The sequence below is a fragment of the Chroicocephalus ridibundus genome, chromosome 10 (genome assembly GCF_963924245.1).
Source record: "Chroicocephalus ridibundus chromosome 10, bChrRid1.1, whole genome shotgun sequence".
In the NCBI taxonomy this organism is placed as follows: domain Eukaryota; kingdom Metazoa; phylum Chordata; class Aves; order Charadriiformes; family Laridae; genus Chroicocephalus; species Chroicocephalus ridibundus.
In genome coordinates, this window is record NC_086293.1 from 8091170 (window position 1) to 8109713 (window position 18544).

At 43.3% G+C, this 18544-nt stretch overlaps 1 protein-coding gene across 7 annotated transcripts in view; it reads right to left on the bottom strand.

Annotated features, from left to right (window-relative positions):
- Positions 1–18544, bottom strand: part of POC1A (POC1 centriolar protein A) — an 89056-nt gene that overhangs the window by 26536 nt on the left and 43976 nt on the right. For 4 of the 7 annotated variants that reach the window (XR_010072714.1, XR_010072715.1, XR_010072717.1 and 1 more), the window contains exons 10-12: positions 13958–14098; positions 1120–1255; positions 787–933 (exon numbers count right to left, since the gene is read on the bottom strand). Coding sequence is in view for 2 of the 7 variants with exons in the window: in XM_063347564.1 (XP_063203634.1) it covers positions 1157–1255; positions 13958–14098 (240 nt within the window). In the remaining 5 variants the exon portion in view is untranslated. Of the gene's footprint in view, positions 1–786; positions 934–991; positions 1256–10904; positions 11215–13957; positions 14099–18544 lie in introns of those variants that run through there. The other 3 variants (XR_010072718.1, XM_063347564.1, XM_063347565.1) reach the window with 3 other exon arrangements.

Here is an 18544-nt window from a genome sequence, read left to right on the forward strand (position 1 = left end):
GAGGCTGGCAGGCGGCGGCAGGAGGGACCACCAAGGGTAGGGATTGAGGCAGACGCCCCCTTTTCGAAGAGGTCAGACAGTGGTGAGGAGGGTTTCATTAACCCTGAGGTGCTCAAGTTCCCACAGCTCATTTCTCCAGGATGTGGGTAATGATTTATTGCAAGAAAGGAGATCTCCAGTGTGCGTTAGCAGAAGAGGTGCTGGAGAACAGGATCTCCCAGAAGTCCAAATTTTTGTGCAGCTACATATTGAACACCTGCTAAAGCCCTGAAAAAGTCATGAGGAGCAATAAGGGGACCAGGGTGAGAGCGTAGGTGTGAGTAATGACCTATTCAACTGTGAAAACATCTGCAAAACGCCTGAAAATTAAAGGCAGTCCAGTGCAAGAAGAGTGAAGTTTCACGATGGAGCAAATGTTCTGCTATTTGGTTGCCTTTCCTCTCCCTCTACCCTGCCTTTAGTTTAAGACGACGACAAAGCAAAATCCACTTGGAATCCACCCTGCCTCTAACCCGTCAGGGCCTCTCTCCCAGCCTCAAGCAATTGTTTTTCACACCTACTCCCATCATTGGATTTAATCACCTCTGCACAAATACCACCCAGGGTCTGAACTGCTCTTTGTCAGATTTGCCAGGCACCACCAGGGACCCGGTGAGACAGACCCTTCTCCAGGTTCTGGTCGCACAGGGACCTCACCTGCTTGCTACGGTCTGAGAAGAGATGTGAACTCCCACTGCCCAAAATATCCTGGGAGCTCTTTGCTTGTCACCTGTAGCCGGCACTCACCTCAGCAACAAGCTTAATACAGCCCGCACCAGACATTTGGCAACTTCAAGATTCTTAAACATTTTAAAAATAACTCAGCAGCACCGAAGGCAGGAGAGATGCAATCTTCCTAGTTAGCACTCAGACCACACGCTGGCTGCTATATCTCTGGAAAACACAGGAGATCACAAAAGTTATCCACGCTTATGAATAAAATATTCCTTTTATTTTAGTAAAATAACAAAGCTTATTTACAGATACAATAACTGTACATTCCAACTGAAAAATAGATTGCGCTCAAAATTGTTAAAGCAAGTCACACGCAGTCTGTTAGGAACACAAACAACTTCAAACCTCCCAACGCCTTCAGCTCCCATCTTCTCTCAGGAAATCAGCTCGTTTTGTTCTGAATGATTTTCTGCTGATTCTCAAGACATTCCTTCAGTTTGTCTTCAGTGAGTGTCAGCCTCTGCTCCAGGATGGAAACCGTCTGCAAAACAAAAAGAAAGCTGCTGTTGAGCTGCTCAAAGACAAGCTACGTACTGTATTCTCAGTGGGTAATAAAATGCCAAATTCACAGGAGTATTTTGAGGTATTTTAGCAGGGCAGAGCCCCACACGACTTCAGAGAGCAGCAACAGAGGCTGGCAGGCATGAAGCTCTCCTGCAGACACCACCAAGCACCCATTTCAGCATTTGGTGCTTTCAAATTGGACTCTGCATTTTCTTTCACGGACAGGTTCTGTCCTTCCATGTTCATGAGCTATCAGACACCAGAGTGACACCAGACACTCCTCTGCTAAGGAGACACAGGTTTTGAACAGTTTTGCCCAGTTTTAGCTTTGATTTTTGCCTCTCTGCTTCTGACTCTTTCCTCTCTTCCCTGAACGCTGTCAGTTTTCTGCAATTAAAAAATGCAAAACTTGCTGGACAAGCCCAATGACAAGCAAGAAAATCCTCCCAGCATAAGGCAGCACAACAGGTGATGGAGGGGAACTGAAACCCAAAGTAGCAACATCTACCTCAACATAATGCCTAAATGTTTCTGTGTAATCCAGTTACCCCACAAAAGACTGTTATATCTTTCTCCACAAGCTGCAGTGACCATGTACAGGATGCACAGGAAGAACATTTTAACCACGTGGCAATAAAAGCTTCTGCTGAAAACCTTTTATTGATCACTCTGAGGTAATCAAGGGACCCGGCTATGCAAAACCACTTTCAGCTTCCAAAGACACCGGAACAGCTGATAATAGGCCGTGATGATTTAATACTTTAATATCCATAAACTTATCAGCAACAATCAATAGCTTCACATTTTGAGCATTTTTACTGCATAAATAACATCCTCTGTTAGAAACAAAGGATGTTCAGAACCTTGGACTTCAATAAAGTAATGCAAATAAACTTGGACAACCACTGCTTGTATAGAAGTTATACAGAGAAAGCCTTTTAACAGCACGCTTCGTAAGCCCATCTCTAAGTCCCTGACAAAAGAAAGCAGGTCTCACTATCCCCATTTTACAACTAGGGAAACTAAAACACAAAGAAAGGAAATAGCTTGGCTAAGGCCACGCTAGTGACTAAGGAAAAGCCTCCCGTAAAATGATTTGGGGAATGAGATGAATAGGGGGAAAGCGGAGAAACCAGACGTACTAAAAACACACCACCAAGCACTACGGCAAAGCCCTTTCCCTCTGCCATCTTGTAAGATCACATATCAACAGAGTCAGAAAGGGCCATGTACCATGGCATTTACCATGATGCACTTCGTTCTTTTTTTCCCCCTCCACAAACATAGTTCAAGGCCTATTTCTACTACACACGCGCTACCGCCCTGTGACAAGGCAGATGAGCTAACTCCGCTGCCTAATGCGGCATTGCTGCACCGGTAGAAAGCTTCACCTGAAAGAACAAACCCTGTGTTGCTTAAACATTCCCCTGGGCTATGGCACTAGCTTCCTTTAAGTTTTTTCCTCCTCTGCTGTCACCCCTTTGAGGCACAAGAACTCAGTACACAGAGAGCCAGAAGGAAACTTGTGGAGCCAGCAGGTAACATCCCAGGTGCCCCAGAGCCAGCAGGAGCCCTCCCATCTATTCAAACGGGAGAGGATTTCATCTTTTTCATGCATCCAGCCATGCCATTGCCTAGTGACTGTCTCACAGAGGTCAGGAGTAAAGCTGCTCAGGACAGAACACAGCAGGCTGAACGTCTACCAGGGGTTTACAGCAAAGATCTTACCCCGCAAGCAACCAGAGAGAGAATGAAAAGCAGTAGGGATCCTGGCTTTTCCATTTAAAAAGGAACTAGTAACTTAAGACTGTTAAAAAAAGGAGGGGCAGCGAGACATTGCATCAAATTTCTTTTAGAAAGATAATCAACTGAATTCATGTGCTGGTCACACTGCCCCACTAGAAGCAAAGCCACAGATTATTTATGGTTCCTATATCCCATGATTTACCGCCACCACGATCCTGCCGATCCGAGTTAAGTGCTGTTACATGAGGCACCGTGAGACCAAGGCACAAGTAAAGCAGATTTCAGAAAGTGTTGAATTTGTGAAAAAGTTGTAAGGAAAATGTTTATTGGAATGGAAATTGCATGTAAGTATAAGCAGAAAACTTGTAGTGAGTATTTTTTGGAAACTAAAAGTGGAAAAGTAGCAGTCAGAAATTAAATCCAGGAAGTCCAAAGTAGGAACTGATGACTACAGTCCATTTAGACTTCAATATATGATGCCCAAAATACCCAGGGCATCTGACATCCTACGAAGGCAAGGGAAAGCACGACTACTGCCCAGCTGCTATTAGTGCTATATTGTAACTTACACATAAAAAAAAGCTCCTTATTAGCAGCTGACAGTTTTAGTGTATTTCCATGTTGTTGTTTATAAAGCAAGTCCTTGTTGGTAGGCAAATTAAACTGTACTCATTTGACTCCTGCAAGTTTTTGCTATTGCTTTCCAGAAGACAACAAACCAACAATGAAGCCAAGGAGGAAAATGTTGTTAGCCAGATTCAGTGAGGATTCACCAGAGCCAGGTTCGCACTGGAGCCTTTTCTCTGTGGCAGGATCTGGGCCTCCCCGTCATGTCAGGAGCACAAAACGTGTCTCCATTACACACCAGGGAGTAAATGCTAGATAATTTCTTAAAGTCCTGGCTCAAATTGGCAGAGAATAACAGCTTAGGCTGAAACAAGAAGAAAGATCAATCTATTTGTTTTTTTAAGGAGTATTTCTGACATTACAGTAATATACTGAGCATTACTATGGACACCAGCACAGAATATGGAATTTTTCACACAAAAGAAAACTCACTTAAATCACTTTTACTGACACTTCCTGCAACATTTCTCTTCATTCATCTTCGCAGACTTAGCCTAGAAGAAAAACTGTTCTTCTCTTTGGAAACATTAATGAGAAACTATGTAGAAAAACCCCCAATTGCCTCCTATTTAAGTTCTGGGGAATACTCAGCTCCATCCTCCCTGAGGACACCTAAACTGAAGCACCCAGTAGCCACGCTTGCTTACATGACAAGCCCCCTGTGCTACTCCTCCAAGTTATTTTTACTCCCTCAACCCAAATAGTATCGATTTGTGATGCTGTTCCAAGATGCTTTCATCAGTATCTTTTCCTTAGTCCCTGTTAAACGCTTCCCTGTCTGATTAAGCAGCACAGATAGTTTAAGAACCATTAGCCTCAGGGTTGAGGCTTTTGCAGCAGCCCTGGAGGGGCAATCAGTCCTGCCTCTTTTGAGGACTACAGATAAGGGGAACCAGGTGCTAACTGAATGCCAACAGAAACCAGTTCTGCAACTGCCAAAGGAAACCTGACAAGCGAAGTCCAGAGCGGCAAGCAAGCAGAGGCCATCAGCAACCCTCTGGAGCAGCGGTGGGAGTCCCTGCCAGGAGAGAGGGACCCACCGAGATAGGCTAAAGCATTAACTCCTCATTAACTAAAGCCGGGCTTACCCTGGAGCTGGGCAAAGCCGGCAAGAGCACAGGAAGGGTGGAATAACGTTAGGCTCACCCCGCTACAAGGGACCACTGTTCCGCATGCTGAAACGTGCAGCTCCTGCCCTGCAAACAGCACACAGGATTTCAGTATGTCACTCACACCAGCTTTGATTTTAGCACACATAATAGCATGGGGGACATAACACTGCTCCAGCTGATGATCAGTAATCGTAGGACCCCCAAAAACCCCATGTATGATACAACAGTTACGCAAATCAGGTAACAACAGCTTGGCTGAGCCTACAAGGGATGCGATCCCGCACACTGACTGCAAAGCAGATATGCTCTGGGCTACATGCAGGCAAAGTATTAACACTTGCACTTCTATTCCTGCCATCATTTCATAGCATAAAATCCACCTCTCCATGGATCTCAAAGGAGGCAGAAGTAGTTTCCTAGCTTTACTCAAATAAAAAGATTCTTAAAAGTTTGCTCCACCAGTGTTTCTAGGCATATACTAAAAAAAGATTTTGCAGGACACTAACATATCAAATAGCCCAATAAAAAAACCCCATAACTTCTACCTCTTCAGATTTTTCTTTCCCATCTGACACATTAATTTATGAAGACAGCATTTTCTTTTCAATTTATCAAAAAAAATGCACAAGCAAAAGAACATACAACAAACACAGAAGTCTAAAGTTTCTGCACCCTCAGTTTCCCCACTGCACTGTGCTGGTATAAGATGAGGCTTAGGGATGCCTTGCAAGAGGTCCAACGAAGGCTGCAGATTGCCATCGATTTGCAGAATGAGGGTTGTCAAGTCTGACCCGGAGCTGCAGGCATGAGAGCTCTGCCCTCTGTAACGAGCAAGCCCAACGCTGGTTTATTTTCAATGAGCTACATGCCCTGCTGTAACTTCTTATGGTTTTCCCTAAAAATGGTCATTTCAGAGCTGACTTCAGTCCCAAACATGGCCAAGTACAGCAAGAAAACTGCATCATAAAAAAACCTGCCTTAGCATCCAAGGGTCCCTTCCTCAGCAAGTGCTAATGAGCGGGTTCAGAGGTACCTACGTACCTCTAGGGCACACCTGGACCACAAACTGCAGCCCAGCATGGAGGAGAGGTGTTGGCACTACACTGGAAAGCGAAAACAGTCTTGCACAAAAGGAGTACAGCTGCCAGTACAGGCACCAGTTACAGTGAGTAATATCAACAAGAGACCCCAGTTATTGTATGTGGACGACTAAAATAGTACCTCCAACACCCCCTGTACACAGTCTTGAGCATATACATAGTCTATGTGGAGACAAGAATTAGCAAATATTTGGAAAAATTAAGCTTGGGAGCCCTTTCTCTAAACTAATGCAATAAGGGAAATAAACTAGCAAAGGAAGGATTTGGACCAAGGTAGCCCTACCTATCTTTTACAGAAAAAAACCCCTAATTTAACTCCTTCCACCAACAATAGTTTAAAACGCCAAACTTCAGCTGCAAGGCTGAAGGCTCATGGGACAACTTGTGCAGCAAAAGTCACTCTGATGTTCAGGCATGAACCTGTCTGGTAAGGAGCTGCTTCTCCTCCTATCGTACTAAGTTTTGCCCTGACTTGCTGTCGGCCTCCCTTCGATCTCAGCAACTGCATCCAGTGCAACTCAAAGCGGACCCCTGCTATTAGAAAGCACGCGTAAAGAAAGTCAGGCTGCCCTCCGCACACGCAAGTTCTATCTCAACACGGTTTTGGGATGGGACCCAAAACAGCTACTGACATTCAATATGCTCTGAAACATTTTCGGCAAAAGCTGGCAGTTCAGACTAACTGAGGAAGAAAGCCTCACATCTGAGAGTGTAACAAGGTGTGAAGCCTTCACAGCCATTAACACTTTATGTAGCAAACAAATGCATGCGAGGCTCTTTGCATGCTGGGACTAGCCTTACTCTAGTGGTCAAAGCCTTAATCTCAGAGATCAAATACATAATTAAGGCTTTTTTTTTTTTTTTTTTAAATGTAAGATGATAGCTCCTCATCTGCTCAGACTAAAACAAGATCTGCTACCCCAGAGCCATTTTAAATAAGTTCCGTAGCACTTCACCATCTCAATTGCTTTGAATGTAAACTCTAAGGGAATTCTCACAAAGCCTATTTGCATAGACTATTTCACACCAGGCTGATTTAGAGATAGCATATTGATTATTTCAGGATTAAGAAGACAGTTCGTGACATGCTTTAGTCTTCTCCTTGATATTTCTTCATTAATTTTCTTGGATTTACTTTGTGACATGCTTCAAATTCCGTAATTTTATATTTGTAACTACAAAGCACCTAGCTCCAGTGTGGCTAGACAGGAACACACTGGGCACTGCTACTGTATAGCTGTGCGTTAGGAAGTCCCTTGACACAGGTTTTGAACATTCATCCAATATCACTGTTGTGTCACGTGGATTAGGAAAATGTGACTATGCCTGCAGATGTGCAAATGCCTCATCAGGATCCCTACGCAGAGCTCCAGATCTGCTCAAGAAGTCGTGCAGCTAAACCACCTTGTGGGCTGTTCTCTAGTGCAGCGTGCAAGAGCTCATAGTCCCACCAGTGCTCTTCAGCCAGTCCAGACCTGTGCTACTCACAATACTTGAAAAGAAAGAATTTTTTTATATTTAGCAGCCCAAAGCACTACAACAAGGAAGTGGGTAGTTATAAAATTCAAACCCAGTATTGCTTCGCTATTGCTTCCTCCTTAGTACTGACAGTGGTGCGCCGCTGGCCCAGGTTGCCCAGAGAAGCTGTGGCTGCCCCATCCCTGGAGGTGTCCAAGGCCAGGTTGGACGGGGCTTGGAGCAACCTGGTCTGGTGGGAGGTGCCCCTGCCCAGGGCAGGGGGGTGGAACTAGATGATCTTGAAGGTCTCTTCCAACCATATGACTATGATTATCAGCTGCCATCTCTCCTTCCACCTTCCAGTACACTCCACTTCCTACAGATCCTTGAATCACAGTTAACCAAACCTTTAACTAAATTATAGTTGCAGCTTTGGTCTCCTCCTAGACTCAGGCAGAAGACTCAGAACAGCAACAACAAGTTATCACTCACAGTGCTCATGCTTTTTATTTACAGTAGGAAACCCATACAAATGTACCTGAAAATTTTAGTATTGTCCACTTAGACAGACCAAGCAGCATGGTCAGTACCACATTCACAGTGACCCAAGGGATCCTGGAGGACAACAAAGGGCTCCTTTGTACTAAGCCAATCCTAGCCACAAAGATGATGAGCCACAGGCTCTGCCAGTTTCCTCTGCGCAGTGTGGGGACACAAGGCACACAAGCCATCTGTAACCGAGCATTTCCATTTACAGCACTCTTACTAAAAATGTTTCATCACACATTGCTGGTGCTTCAGCCTTGACAGTTGATCATCCAAAGCTAAACTGATGGCACTTGCATCAGATCATGCAAGCTTCTGGAAGGGCTTGGCTGCGTGTTTCTGCACAGGTATGGGCAGCCTCCCTGGTGCAGAGCTCCTAGACCTCTGGGGCTACACCAGCACAGCCCAAGGAGTCAGGAGACTCCAAGTTTCACCACACGGTATGAAAACACAGCAAGTTATGATGAGCTACAACAAAATATCCAAGCACATACCATCAGAGCAACTACATAATACAGAGTTTAGCAACCCCAAAAGACTACAAGCCTCCCTCAACCACAAGGACTTCAAAGGCCTCCCATATCCTTCCTCTGCCACCCAATCTACCTCTTGAAAGGATGCAAATCACTCAGCTAAATTAACCCAGCTGCTGGTACCCAATGGCTGAATAACATTTTATATTAATCTTCAAGGTCTGCTTCTGAAAACAAATTGTGGGAGGTGTTTAATATTCCTCCCATTGAAGGATAACGGAAGGTGAAGGTCCTGTGGACCTCCAGGGAGATGATCAGCACTTTTGAGAAGCCAGCCTTTGCAGTGTCCTGCTAATACAGCAATATCCCAAAGAGTGCATTTAGTTTAGGCAGCCTTAGAATGAAGAAAAATCTATTTGCTTCTAGACTTAGAGATTTTGTAACAAGCTTATTTTGAAAGCAAATTTCAGAGAAATAGCTCTGATGACACGATGCAGAGGACCAGCAACAACCAGGGTACTTCATTTGTTTTCTTTGAGTGAAAGATCAAAGCTACTGCATCTCCAAGAGATGGTTCTGACTCATGAGAAATAGCCTCTCTGTCCTTTAAATTAAGATTTAAAACCAAGCTCATCTGATATGTCACAGATTTTTTTCAGATGAGGGCTTTTTTTGCTAGTGTTTTGGATTTCAAACTATTTCTTTTGGAATAAAGACTGCTTGCAGTTCTTCTCCCATGTATGGGGTCCACCTGTAGCCAGTGAATGTTCAGGTATTGAGAGCAACATAGAAACTAAGACATTTGTGCAAGGCAGAGGTAGCACTTATGACCAACAGGAAAAAAAAAAAAAATCTTTATTCTTGACTTAACTACTTGAAGTCATAAAAACATTTATTTTACTAAACCAGTTGCTTAATCTACATTCAATACTTCTCAGAAGAAAGGAGCCATTCATTCTTCCCCAACACAGGCTTTGGAGACCACATCTCAAAAAAACCAGGAATAGTAAATTTGCTTTACTGGGTTTCACTAGAACTGAAAATGTTGTGCTTATAATTGAAAAGCAACCTTACTTGTCCAAGTCTTTTTTTTTTTATGCTAAAGAATTTCATTTAAAAAAAAATCTCCTCCCTTCCCCTGCAATCTTTTCTGGAGTGAAATAATCCTTTAATCTCACATGAACTAAACTGTCCTTCAGTTCAGGCTTGGATTATTTTACAGATTTAGCAAGTCTTCTCAATTTCACTGTGTTGTTTTCTCCCAGTTTCAATGCAAGATTAGTTTGGGGAAGCGTCTAAAGCTGTTTCCTGTGGGTGGATTATTGCAGCTATTTATGAATTTTTATGCTAACCTGATTCTGAACTCTTCATTTGGAGCAGACATCTTCCCTCCCACATAAAACCAGCGGCTTTTGCCTTGGTGCCTGTTGCCCACCAGTCCTATGGATTAACAGTTTGAATGTGGCAGCTGCAGGTGTTTGGAGTGAGGGCAAGAGTACACAACCTCTTTGAAGATGATCATTGCAAAGGCAAGGATTCTACTGTGGCCAAGATGGTTACTCACAGATGATCTTCTTTTAGAAGTGCAGTTCAGCAGCAAATGCAGAAGATATATTTGAACCAAGTAAACTCTTAATATCTGCTCCACTTTTGTTCCAGCCAAAACACACCTTTCTGTTCCAGGAAGTTATCCAAGAGATAAAAATCACCTTGCTTTTTGCCTTAAACTTTAATATTCAGCCCGCCTCTTCATAGAGGCACTGAGATACTGAGATCCAGCCTTTGATTAAAAAAAAAAAAACAAACACAAACTGATGAGCATTTTGCGTTTTCCTCCTTTTCACGTCTCTGAAATGCCAGTAAAAACCATGACTTTTAAACCTTGAGACACTGACAAGATACTAAGCTGCAGGAAAGGGAGGAGCAAAGCATCTATATCATACATTTAATACTCTCATCTTCCTCATTCCTTTGCCAGATTTGAATTGCCTGCTTTCCTACAGAGGGGCACCAGGGTATCTTTTAGGTCATCCAAAAATACCGGAAACAACTGCCTTATGTCTGGGTCTCAACTTCACTCCATCCTTCAAGGCAGCAGAATTACTAAGCACATGCTACTCTTTTGAAAGAGGCAGTCAAACATTAACTCCTTTATTTGCACGTGAAGTATGGCCAAACACAAACCACGTTTAGAAAATACACGAAGACCCTGCCAGGTTACATTAGACCGCTTTCTTACATGTAAAACAAAAGATTTCCTGACCATTCTGGTGAGAAGGGGGGAAAGGTCTGACTGAATCAAAAACCAGTTTGAAGAAAGTTGCCAAAACACTAAAGAATAAAATCATAGCACAAAGTCAACACCACGAAAATGAAGCTTCGTAAAACCTGAGGGGGGCCACACCTATTTGCTACAGCGGTTACTGCTAGATGTGGTGCACAGCAGCCACTAGTTTCTTCTGATACATCTTTGGTAAGAGCTGAAGTGCCCAACTGAGGGAGCGAGTCTGCTCCCGTGCACGGTGCTGCGCGGGGCACAACCCCTCTACAGCCTCAGCGCTTCCGCTTGCGATGGGTGTCTGGCAGCAAGAGACCTCGTAATGGAATAAAAACAATCCCGCTGTCTCCACGTACATGGACACCCCACTTCATCTGGAAGTCTCTTGTCAAGAGAGGGAAGGTGTCGATCACTGGTGAGCAGCAGACAATGCAGCTTCAAGTGTGCAGCTCAGAACAAAGCCGGGCACCGGGAAGCGATGACAGCCTTCAGCTGATGTCTTACTATTACCTCTTTCAGCAGAAATTGAAAGTATTTTCTCTCCTTCCCACTTTTACATGATACCAAGTTTAGCGTGATAAACTTTAAAATGATAGCTAAGGAAAAAATTTCAGGAAAATACATTAGTTTTATATTTGCATAATTTCCCAGAGTAGTTTATCACAACTTTAAGTTTTCCCTCACCGGTACATTACATCACATTAATAGTGTTGGAAACTACACCACCACAAAGAGTGCAGGAACTCAAGGTACCACATTAGAAATACACCCAGTCTCCCACAGAGCTAACAAATTACAAATTGCTGGAAAACCTGTGGATGGCTACGTCCATAGAGGGCTTCTGGGACTGTGCCCTTTCGCTCCAACTGTATGGCCCTGCCTATGCCATTACTGTTCTCTTTGAACAAGCACCCCTCAGGAATTATGAATGGATGATTTATAACAGAGCACCAGGAGACTACCGCTACATCTTCAGCCCTTCCTTCTTCAAGGAGGGAAATATACTGACACCTGTTATGCATTATTTATGAAAGCTTTTTGTTCTGTTTTTGAAGTAGTGGTGTCGTCCTTTCACAAAAAGGAGTCAGTACGCCCGAAGCTGCCATGTGAAACACACAACATTGGTTTGAATCTGCTACACGCGTGGGAGCAGCATGCAGCTTTGCTGCGGCGGAAATGGTTAGGAAGGACGACCAACCCAAGGCCAGCTGCTGCTGTTTCCATTTCACTTGGATCTCTGATAGCAATCGGCACACCATGGCTCCTCCCGGTCAACATCTAACTGCACGAAAGAGGGGTGACAGCAGCTCTCTCAGAGCCGCATTCCCTTCTCTGTTACAGCCATCAGCACTGGAGAAACCAAAGTTTAGCTACACAAGCAGATGCCCTCCAGAGTTACCTTCCACAGCTCTGCCTTGCCACCTGCCTGCATCCCTCCTCTTTGAGGAACCTCCTCCCTTACTCTAGGAATGAGGACTTCTTCCATGCTCATTTGCATTAGCTTGACTATTTGGTGTTGGTTTGTTTCACTGCTAAATATCAAAATCTTGGCATGAAAATGAAGAATTATGAAACCATTTCAACAGCGTGTCAGAACATCTACTTGTACAAATGCATTAAAGCGGTGTTAATACAAAATACAACATACAAAGATTAGAACGAATGGGAAATTAAGTACTTCAAAGATGGCAGAAAAAGCTCCAAAAAGGTAAAAGGTTGCTGAAAGCACAGTTACTCAAGGCAGCTTTTTGGTTTTTTACTATAATTTCAGGCCTATTTCCAATTTTATCCTATAATCTACTAATTTATTCCTCCCCCACTGATCTCAGTTTCTCTTTCTGCTAGGTTTAAAACAACATTTGGAATCTTCTACGGTTACACAATATCTTCGAGAGAGATGTTTGCATTGCTTATATCTAGTTTAAATCCCCCACATACTGTTTACTGCAATATTTGCCTCCTCTAAACACCTATGAAGTTGAAAAGGAGCCATTACATATCCATCATCAGGAGCGTAGAACTGATTTATGTAATGAAAGATAATGATCACATTCCAAACTTACTAGGGAGACGTAAAAACAGTAATAAAATATTTTGTATATACACTGGGTTGCATTTTACTTACAAGCACAAGGGCCCAATGTCATACAACATTTCCATCCCACCCCCCCCAGTGTTCAGCGTTTCAGAGATCACAGGGTAAGTGCTTTCTTGCATTTCTGCCAAATGAACTTAAATACCTTTTGGTTTTCACCCTACGCTGTTTTAGACTGTCTGTAGTCCTGGAGTGATTTTTAATCCCCAAATCAGCCCTACTTCAATCCCCTGATGGGCTCTCCAACCCATCATCTTACATTTTTTGACAAGTACTTCTCAAGAGCAGATAGCTAACTCGGACTAGTAATCAGTATGTTCAATACCAAGTGTTCAAGACCTGCTTGTTCTTCCTTAGAAACAACACTCAAACTCACAGAAAAACCCTCCCACACAGATTCTTTCATCGTACGACCACGGTCTCATCTACAGGAGGTCGCCATTGCTTACTATCCCATATTTTCTCCCTGCTTCTCACATACCTCAAAAATAACACAATGAAATTCAGCCCCAGACAATGATCAGAAACAGTGTTTCTTCACAGAAGCAACAAGCAGCTGTACAGTTAAGCAAAAAAACAGCTCTATCCCCAAGTTCTTATTAAGTAAACACATACTGTGAGGATCCCCATTAAGGGTTGGTGCTACTCAGGCATTGCTCAGTGACTCTGAGGAAGAGCTGTATGTTAATGCTTTAGCAAAGGATTAGCTGTTTGCTAGCTGTGGGTGAAAAGCATGTTTCAGAGATGAGGCACAGAACGGCCCAGACTTGTTGATGGGAGGAGAACACTGCAGAAATTGGACTGTGTAGGTGAACGTCGGGTGGGGGAAAGGAGTGGGATCTGAACGGAGTTTACCTATAGACTGCAGTATAACGGAGGAGGGAAGAGAGAGAGAGAGAGGGAGAGATTATTCACCAAAACAGCCCTACTGCCAACCACTCCTTTAGGCATCACCTTAGATAAACCCTGGCTAACAGCACAGGGTACCAGAGCTGGCTCAAGTAGTGCTTTGCTATACTGCAGCACAAGGAATCAGGGGAAGAGCATGGCCTGAGCTGGAAGTCAACAGGAGGGAACCAACAGAGATAAGCCGACAAGCAGATGAACACAGATTTATCAAAAAAACAATGAAAGCATACGTTTTGAACTAGCCACACTTTTATTCTATGAAACTATTGCAAAATATTCCCAATTCTTCCAATCAGAGGTATATTTTTTGTTGCAAAATTAAACACCAACCATACCTGAGTCAGAACATCCAGCTGTCCCATAATATGCTCCAAGGTATTTGCGAGACTCATCTCCTCCTCTTGCTGCTCCTGGTTCCTACTAGAATCCTGAGTTTTTGTTTTCTTAAGATGAACACCACAATCCATTTCTGATTGCTAAAAAAAAAAAAACCAAACAGACAATCTGCTATTGCCATAGTTAACAACTGGAGAAGGATTGCTGTTTCATGGAGGGCAGACAGTAAACAACAGTTTATGTTGGGACATAAAAATAGGCAAAAGAGAACAGGAATTGTTTGTTCTTGCCACAGCTAGAAAAGGAAAAGCTGCTGCAGACTTGCCTGTCTTTACCAGGTAGAGGGGTTTTTTTCCTGTTGTTTTCAGGGGTTTTTTTTGTGCATGGTTTTTTGTTTGTTTTTAAACCCTCATCAGGAAAGGCAAACTTTAGATAACAATCTTGAAGCAATCCTGCAAGGTTCAACTTCTGTACGTGCAAAGAGCTTTGACATGCTCGTGTGATACACAGGCATAGACAGTACAGGCAAATGAGGACTTAACTGGAGCCACATGGAAGCACTACATCCAAATTATAAGAATAAAGCAAGCTACCCTGAGAGGAATCCAATTATTTCACTCCAACAGTAAAGTAAAAGCCTCTTGTTTGGCAGTTGTAAGAAGGCAAGGATGCCATACCACAGTTAAGTTCAGCAGAAGCAAGATGTTTCAATATGCATTAGAACAGGCAGTTTTGATTTAGTCATTTTCATTTTGTTTGTATCTTAAACTGGTTTTCCCTCCTCAATGAGGTTAAGAACAAGCTTACTTTGAAGTTTCAATTTCAACTTTTAGTTATGCAAGCCTGAATATTTCATTCAGAATAAATTAAGTTTTAAAAGCACAAATAGATCTCTAGTAGAGAACTTATTTTTGTTTCCTTTTCTTCCAAAATGGTATTTTCCTTCTAAAGCAAACACTATTTGCGTTATTTGTCTGCATTACCACCAGTAGAAGTTCAGAGTTTATCTAACTAAACGAGGTAGCCAACTGATTAAGCAATTGGAGACTTAAGTTTCTCAATTTACACTAACAGACAAGATTTGAATCTAAAGCCAAGATCACAGCACTCAAAATGTAGTTCTCCATGGCCCGATGCCCAGTGCAGCTCCATCCCATGCACTTATTACTCACATAAATGACTGAAGTTTTGCAAATCAACAAGGCAGCAAGGAATTCTGACAGAATGAAAAGTGGTCTCTGAAAGTTCTCCCTCATGTACTTTTTCTAAGATTGAAAGGAAGAGTTGCTCCCATCTCTTCTCTCACACGCACTACTGTGAATGCATTTCTCATCAGCGCTGCACCGATCTACCTGCTCATCTCCATACCTGACACCAGGTGTATGCAGATGTGCAACTCAACTGCAGCAAGGCCTCAGAATAGCTCACATAACTTTAAACCTAAAACTGTTTAGTGCATTATAAAGATATATACACACATATTAAAAAAAATTTAAAAAATAAATATAGAAGAAGAAAGAGAACCTTGTACTGCTGGGAGTCGCTGATTTAGGAAGTCACTGATTTGGAAAGGAAGGCTCCCAAGACTGAGGTCAGTCCAACAGTTAGGTAAAATAAGCAATAAGCAGCGCAAAGAACAGAAACATAGGAAAGCGGAAGGGGGGAGGGGAAGAGAAAAGGGGAAAAAAAAATAAAAATGAGGCCACAGCAATAGTAGGCTTTGACAAGAGAATGGCCTGCTGCTGTCTACTAACTGCTAGTAAGGGCCAACCATTCTTCCAGACCCTGCCAACCAGACTATCCTTGTACAGCCAAGCATCACAAGACCAGTTTTGCATAAGGAGCAGTAAAAGGAAGGGAAAGGTTTAAAGGATACATATAACAACTGCTCCACAGGGATCCCTGTGTTACACCACAGGCTTGGGATGCAGCTGGGTAGCAGTGGTACCAGCCACACCAGCCTCAGCTAATTTGCTTCCTCCTACTTGCTTGGATAATTTGGATTATCTGCAGGCCCTAGGCCAATGCAGCCCACACTCTGGGTCGCATTGCACAGCCCCACACGGGAGCCACACTCAAACTACTCCTGTGCTGCAGGTAGCCCAAGAGCCACATGTTGCTCACCGATGCATTGATTTCATCAACTAAAATATGCTTTTGCAGAGACAAGATAAAGCCAGCTTTACAAAGCTGCTATTTGCTGTTTAAAAGTAAAAAACAAAAAAACAAAACACTGCTTTTCAATAGGTAATTAGCATTAAAAAGCATGTTTTCTTCTTATTTTAAGGCTGACTATCATATTTTGATGATGTAACTTTAGGCCAGTCAATCATGGCAGAGCAGAAATTTGAGTGAGCTAACACTGCATACAACCTGCACTTAAAAACCCCAAATGATGATGAGCTATCCACTTCAAAACCCATTAGAACAAGCTGACTCACAGAAGCAGTAAAATGACTGTACCAACATATTTTCTCCCTCTACCTTTATAGCATATGTCAGACAGCTTTTCATAAAAAGCTGCTGGGTTGAAGTCAGAGTTGATATTCTCTTTGTTACAGTCCACATAGTTTAAGAGTCTGGCATATTTGCAAGGACAATATTGCATAGATGTTCCCACACCTGATGCTTTAGGGGTCAAGTGGTCCCTCATCATATCAAGTTGAAGCCAGAGGCGGCGGCAGCAGCTCTTTGTCACTGATGCTACATTCTGCTGATCAGCTCACAGGCTATGTACCACCTCCGTGAAAAACCAAGCGAGCCACCTCCACGAAGCCCATGCGGGCTCCCAAAGGCACTCTGAGTGGTGGCACTACCACCCCCAAGAACAGAAGTATGAAGAACATTTAATAACAGAAGCACGACAATATGGCATACTGCCCCATTTCAACTACAGCTGCTTGAAAGGATGCTTACAGCCCACCATCATCAAGAAGAGAAGCTGTAGCTAGTGCCTTCAGCAATGAAGTTCTGAGTTAGTTTATCTACCTAAACCAGGGATACATCCAGGCATCAAATTAAAAAAAAAAAAAAACAAACCCTACGTCAATGTGTTATGGAGAGCGACTTCCAAAAGGGAGGCTCTCAACTGGCCAAGGTCTTTGAATATTCAATTCTAGGAACACACACATCCTACCCTGCCACAGCGGGTGCAAAAACCAAGTATCCAACACCCACACCTAGAGACAGCACTCTGAATCGCTGCCCACCAACAGCCAGGCAGAGCAGCTGAAGTCAGTTTGCTCTACCTTCTTACTCATCCCACCCACTTTGATGGCATCAAGCTGCAATCCAAAGTCTGAGACCCATCCAAGTAGGCTTCTCAGAGGGGCCCTAGACAGAGCGCTCAACCAAGGTTAAGCCTGGATTTGCCCAACGTAGGCATGTCCAGCGCAAGGTGGGGCTCACTGAAAACGCCTGCAAACCCTCAGCTAGACACACACGGCAAGCTGGAAACGCAGCCCATGGTGTATGGAACAGCAGACGGACAGAGGCAAAGGACTGGCTGACAGCCAACATGGACATGCACTGCACACTGCTGCTGCTCACAAAGGCACAGCACTCTCACAGGTTAAAGCAGAGCGTTTGCATCCATCTGTATCAGATTCACTAGACTAATTTCAACTTACTTTTTTTTTTTTTTTGAAGATGCTGAGGAGCCCAAGTAGGAATATTTGTATTGACACTGGCCAAAGCACATCCCTCCACTGCCAGCTAACAGAAGCCTTGTGAAGAGAGGGGAAAAGTGATACCGTGGCCTTCCTACCATGGCATCAAGGAGAAAAACAGGCTGAGTCTTCCATGCCAAAGTCTAAATTTTTTTTATAGTCAAGGAAAGCTTTGCCTGCTAAGTAAACACAACAACTGGGACTTCACAGGGCATTTTACAAGTATCCTGGATCTGAACAGACACCCTGAATTTTGTTTCACATTAATTTTAGAAGCTGACAAACATTTAGTGAGCTCAAACACGCTCTTCTTTAATAAAAAAACCTGGAAAGAGTGCAACGCTCAGAGAGACACTGTCTGCCATAAGCACCCACCTGAACCGTAGTTCAAATATGGCAGTGACACCGGTTGAAGCTGCCTTACAAAGGCAATACGGCTGCCTCTACCGAATCGTTAATACAGCTTCCAAATTAGACAGCGGTAAGCATCACTGTGGGGTCCTTCAGGGGAAGCTTAACAAGAGGGAAATGTTTGGGAACTTTCCCTTAACAGCCAGACCACACCTTGTACTTACCACTACCTTAATGGCCAGTACATTTGAAAGGAAATGTGCTCCCAAGTGAGGAAGAACTGAATTGCCCCCAGATTGAAACCTTTTCAAATTTTCTAAGAGAGGATTAAATCATCCCTGCTACTGTCCATAAGAGTGAAGAAGAAAACCCTCACAGACCCAACTAAATCTACCCTTCTGCTAATCAAAATCTGTATCATGCGGTGAGGCAGCCACTAGTGATTTAAATTCTAGCAGATTTAAAAAAAAAAAAAAAAACACATTGCAAAAAAATACAGAAAAAGCCCTGAAATATGCATGGGCTTTGTGACAGTCTCAGTACTGATGAGCATCACGATTACAGACA